Source organism: Penaeus chinensis, chromosome 39 (assembly GCF_019202785.1).
Source record: "Penaeus chinensis breed Huanghai No. 1 chromosome 39, ASM1920278v2, whole genome shotgun sequence".
Classification (NCBI taxonomy): Eukaryota; Metazoa; Arthropoda; class Malacostraca; order Decapoda; family Penaeidae; genus Penaeus; species Penaeus chinensis.
Window position 1 is genome coordinate 20,272,453 of NC_061857.1, and position 5,000 is coordinate 20,277,452.

Below are 5,000 nucleotides of genomic sequence, written 5' to 3' on the forward strand. Positions count from 1 at the left end.
CATGGAAGGCACCAGGGAAATATATACACACAGAATCAGTCGCTATTTTGTCTAATGCAAGGGGCTGTCCCCCCTGCGACTTTCCTCTTAGGGGGGCTGTCACCCCAACCCCCACCCAGGAAGCAAAGAATCCTCCTCGTATTCACGGCAAGAGAGAGCTTCGGGCAAACGGCGAACGTCGGTCGTCGCTATACACTGCCGTGAATACGTGATTCTTTGTGTTCTTGGGCGGGGGTTGTGGAGCGGCAACCCCCTAGGAGGGGTGTTGCATGGGGCACAGCCCCCTGAATTAGATGATATAGTGACCGATTCTATGTATCTTTGGTACCTTTTATCGGGCCAATATTGTTGCTAATGGGGTGGGGGGTCCGCTGCATAATTTCGATATATTTGGAGAGTAGAGAGTAAGAGTAATCCTTCGATACCAGAATCGTCGCGATAAGTTATGCAAAGGTAGTGTGTAAAATTCCTCAGAGACGATCTGCCAAAAAGAGAAAACCGAAGGCCCGTCTGTAGCCTGGCCCCCGCCTCGCCCGCCGTCCATGCGAGTCCCCCCTCGCGCCGCGCCGCCCCGTTTTCTGTGGGCGACGGAGGCGAGATGAGTCCAGCTCTGTAAACAAACACGGCGGCCTCGGGAGCATCTCGCCTGCAGCAGGTCCATTCGCTTGTTTTTCCCTGTCGGGCTTTCAGGAACGCCTTAACAGCATGCAAGGAGGGCAGGGGTAGCTTTGAGTGGTTGATACAAGGGCCATCAGGGCAAAAAAGGGATTGGATACAGTTATAAAAGGGGAAAGAGGCGTGTCAGGGGGCAAGGCGGGGCTGTCACTGACCTTTTGGCTAAAGGAAGCAACAGGTCAGGTCACGAAGGTCAGGCATGTGAAGGCTGGTGTATGTCATTTCAAGGTCAAATCAAAGAGAAAGAGGAAACATTCCGAATAGGAGGTGTACATTATGGGATTCTCTGTTTTTTAATTGTATTTTTATTAAATTGGAATATGATTATGACCGACATAATGAATGGTGAATTAGTGTACTTGCTATTATTTCTTCAGACTGGACACATAGCGATAAGACTAAATATGCACCAAATAAAAATCAAAGCTCAAAAAATACAAGAAACAATCATCAGTCCATAGATACCCAAATACTCTCATATCCAGTTTTATTTGTACGTTTTTTTATCAATTACCTCAAGTTGCATAAAATGATTTAGTTAAAAAATATTTCCTTTTCATGTAAAAATATGTTGGGTAATCCTCCTCCATCTTTTCTTGATTTATTGATTTACTGAATTGTTGCCAAAAACATATATATTCTTAAAAAATTAAACTTTTTTTAATGCATTTTTGAGGTGTAGACATTTGATTTATGTTTTTTAAACAGGTTTGATTTTTTCATGTTTTAGAAGTCGTAACATAAAGAAATATGTTTTTTATATATATTTTTTAGTTGTTTGATGTGACACCTAATCAATTGCCACTGGTCATGCACAATTAAGCATAGCCTTCATGCCTGTTGTCACGATAGGAACAGAGTGCCATATAGACCTCCCTGGCAACTTATTGTCAAAGAAGGAGCCACTCCAAGCTCCAGATCCCCAGAAATCAGGAAGTGGAATTTGTTGATCTTTTTTGAGGTTGACGCAATTGCTTGATAATGCTACTGTCTCGTGCAGGTTCATATTGTACTCCATCCAGTGCAGGTCATAGCCAGATACAAGTAGATTTGGATAAAGCATAGCTAACATAATGATTGTCAAAAGGTCTGGTTTTGTGTGAATTACTTCAGACTGCATGAGAACTGCATGAACTTTCAGAGTAGTTACCGAAGACAGCTCTAGAACCAGCTTATGCCTCCCTTAATTTTCATAAGATGGAACCTCACAATAGTGGAAGTGCAAGCTTGTTGAAGATAGCAGCATCAGTGAACTGCCATGCAGCTTGCACAGCAGCCTGGAGTTCAGAGACCATTATTGTATTAAGTATTTCTTATTGATTCCCCAAATGTTTTCTGTTGCCTGGAGGTCTGAGTAAATGCCTAGCCAGTCTGGCATATAGTCAATGTGGTAGCCATGCAACAGTTTGGCACAGTTTGCAATCCTGTTGCAAAAATACATGACTTCTCAAAGATATTCTCTGTATTCAAGAAGTGAAATAGGCCACCGCATTCATAGTTTCACTGTGAGATAATAACAGCAATTCCCCCAAACCTGCATACGCAAAGGAACTCCATACTATAGCATGTGCAGAGTATTCAAATATTGGCCCACAACCTTGTCTGCCAGCGTACCTTCAAACCTTCCTTGGGTTGCTGTTCATCACATAAAATATGGTCTCATTGTTCCACAATAGTTAGTTTCAGCTTTGTATACTCCAATCTTCATATTTTGGAACAGAACCAACTACTCTGCCTTTTTTGTGGTCATTTATAAATAAAAAATGCAACAACATGTAGGTGATGTTCTTAAAGCTCTTCCCCCTCTCCCTGATAAGGATTAATTTTATTTTAGGCCTGCTTTATGAAGTTCAGTAATGCTCACTAGTGTATATACACACAAGTATCCATAGGCCCATCTCTCTCAGTGGCAAAGCACACCTCCATAGGTAGCATACCCTATAAACTTTGATTATGCCATTTACATGTTCACACTAATGGGCATACATTCAAATGCTACAGATATAGGTATAGATATAGGTATAGATGTATACATTGATATAATTATAGATAGATATAGATATAGATGAAGATAAAAATACAGATACAAATAAAGATACAGATATGGATATAGATGCAGATACGGATACAGATATTGATATAGATATTACAGATATGGGTAGAGATACTTATATGTATACATAAATTATATGTTTGCATGTTGTTCAATTGAAAAGGGGAAAGAAATGTGTCAACATGCAAAAGATAAAGAATTAATCATTTTCAGCTGTTAAATATATGAATATCAAGTCAGACGACTGTAAAGTGGTAGTTGTATATGTAACCTTTCCTTTCTCCCTTGGCAGACACAAGTCACAAAAATGATAAAGGAAGAACATAGAACCACTGCTTAATAACGTACGAATCTCACAAGAATCTCATAAGAATCTCGCAAGAATCTCACCAACCTCCATGTCATAATACAGACAACTGTTTTGTATTATTCATACAAAATTCACTCATCAAACAAAATGCAGCTGTTACGCATTCATTATCAGAAGTTATTTGTCTGCCTGTCGTTTGTGATGCTGGTGTTTGTGGTGGTCAGAGTTTGGGACAGCGACAGTGACCCCATTGCACAACGGCAGAATGGATCAGGATCTCTCAGGATCTCCGAGAAGAGGCAGGGCAGTGCGCATGAAAACAGCATCAACATTGACTCTCCTGTTTTGTCTCTGCACCCTGAACGCTCAGGGAACAAGGGTGGCAGTGTAAATGTGTTTGCAGATCTGTTTCAAGAATTGGCCAAGGTAGGTTGTGTTCAGCTTTATTCAAATCTTGATTGTATTAACAGTGGATTATACTGCACTTACGGCTTTCAAGTTTAGGGAAACTATTGAAGTAATGTGTGAGATATGAAGCATGAAAAGTTTTGAAATTTAAGTGATAGTGTAAATATTTCAGAAAAAATAGAATGGTATTTAGTGTTAGATATATATTGAACACAAATTAGGAAAGGAGAGACATGAAGATATTATATATATTAGATAACCAAGGACTGACAAAAACAGAAATTATATGGATTATTATACTTCATTAGCAGTAAATAGTATTAGAAATTATTTTCTATCTTTCCATGCTCATGCTAATATTTAAAACAAATATTAATCTATTGCCGCTGGGGAAAAAGAATAAAAAATGGGGAAAATGCTGTGCTCATTTCTTATATTTTTGTGAAATGTCTCTGCACATAGATGGCTCTGCAAGTTCTTAGCCACAAAGGAGTCAATTAGTAGATCTTGAGACCTTACCTGATTTCCCCTTTCCTTGAATTGGTGGGAAAAACATATTTTTTAATAGTGCTATAAATATCGATTGTGTTATTTTTATTATACTATAATATTATAAACATTTGTAACAGCAAAATTAGGTAACGTAAAATGTTTTTGTAAATCAATGAAAAGGGTGAACGGTCGAGACAGGCAGTACTCATAGCTGGTTCACTGGTGACTTAGTACAAGTGTAGCCATCTATGTGTAAAAACCATTAAACAAGTAAACTCACAGTGGGCATGCCATGTACGTACATGCCATGCCCATCGGCAATGGGTTAAGAAGATATTTGTTTCTCTGGTTGATGGTGATCTCTGCAGCTATTGGTACTCCAGCAAAAGCTTACAGACCAACACTTCATTATATACTGGCAAAATAAAGCTTGTTGACCTCCTTGGTTATCTGTTATGAACTAAGGAATCAATAAAGGTTCAGTCATGCCAGAGTATATACACTGGAAGTTCTTGGCTTTTGATGAAACACCAAGGGCACTGTCAGAATTTCAAGGAGGCCTTCCCTCATGGAACACAAGGACTTGCAAATGGCTATAGTCAAAATACAGGGGATAAAGTTAGGAGAAAAAGACCTTTACTGAAATATAATGTAGATGTTTTGTTGACAATTTTAATTTCAGAAAAAGAAGGAGGGCTAACTAAGTACACTTCTGATGTACATTTTTAACCATATTGTTTACTTTTCTCCGTGCAGGAAGAGACCTGTCCTTTGTGCTTTGGCCAGGACCTCTGTGAAGATATATCAGCTGGATTTTTAACATTGTCATCAGATACTCCACATGTCCACGATTCTGATGTGTCCTATGAGGCACATCTTGGAGACTTGCATAAGCTGTCTGTTAAGGTAGGAATTTGTAGATTTAGAAGCTTTGGAAACATGAAGTTAAAAAAGAATTGGAAATATCTTTATTTATGGACATTATATCATACAGTAAACCCTTGTTTAATAAGCTATTATGGTGGAAGTAGTCTCTCTGTTAATGCCAAAAGCTGGTTAAGT

The 5,000-nt window shown here is 38.9% G+C and overlaps 1 protein-coding gene across 1 annotated transcript in view; it reads left to right on the forward strand.

Annotated features, from left to right (window-relative positions):
* Positions 1–589: 589 nt before the first annotated feature.
* Positions 590–5,000, forward strand: part of LOC125046650 — a 23,539-nt gene continuing 19,128 nt past the window's right edge. Inside the window, exons 1-3 of the mRNA XM_047644491.1 lie at positions 590–655; positions 3,021–3,464; positions 4,695–4,844. Coding sequence (XP_047500447.1) covers positions 3,186–3,464; positions 4,695–4,844 — 429 coding nt within the window. The 5' untranslated portion in view covers positions 590–655; positions 3,021–3,185. The remainder of the gene's footprint in view (positions 656–3,020; positions 3,465–4,694; positions 4,845–5,000) is intronic.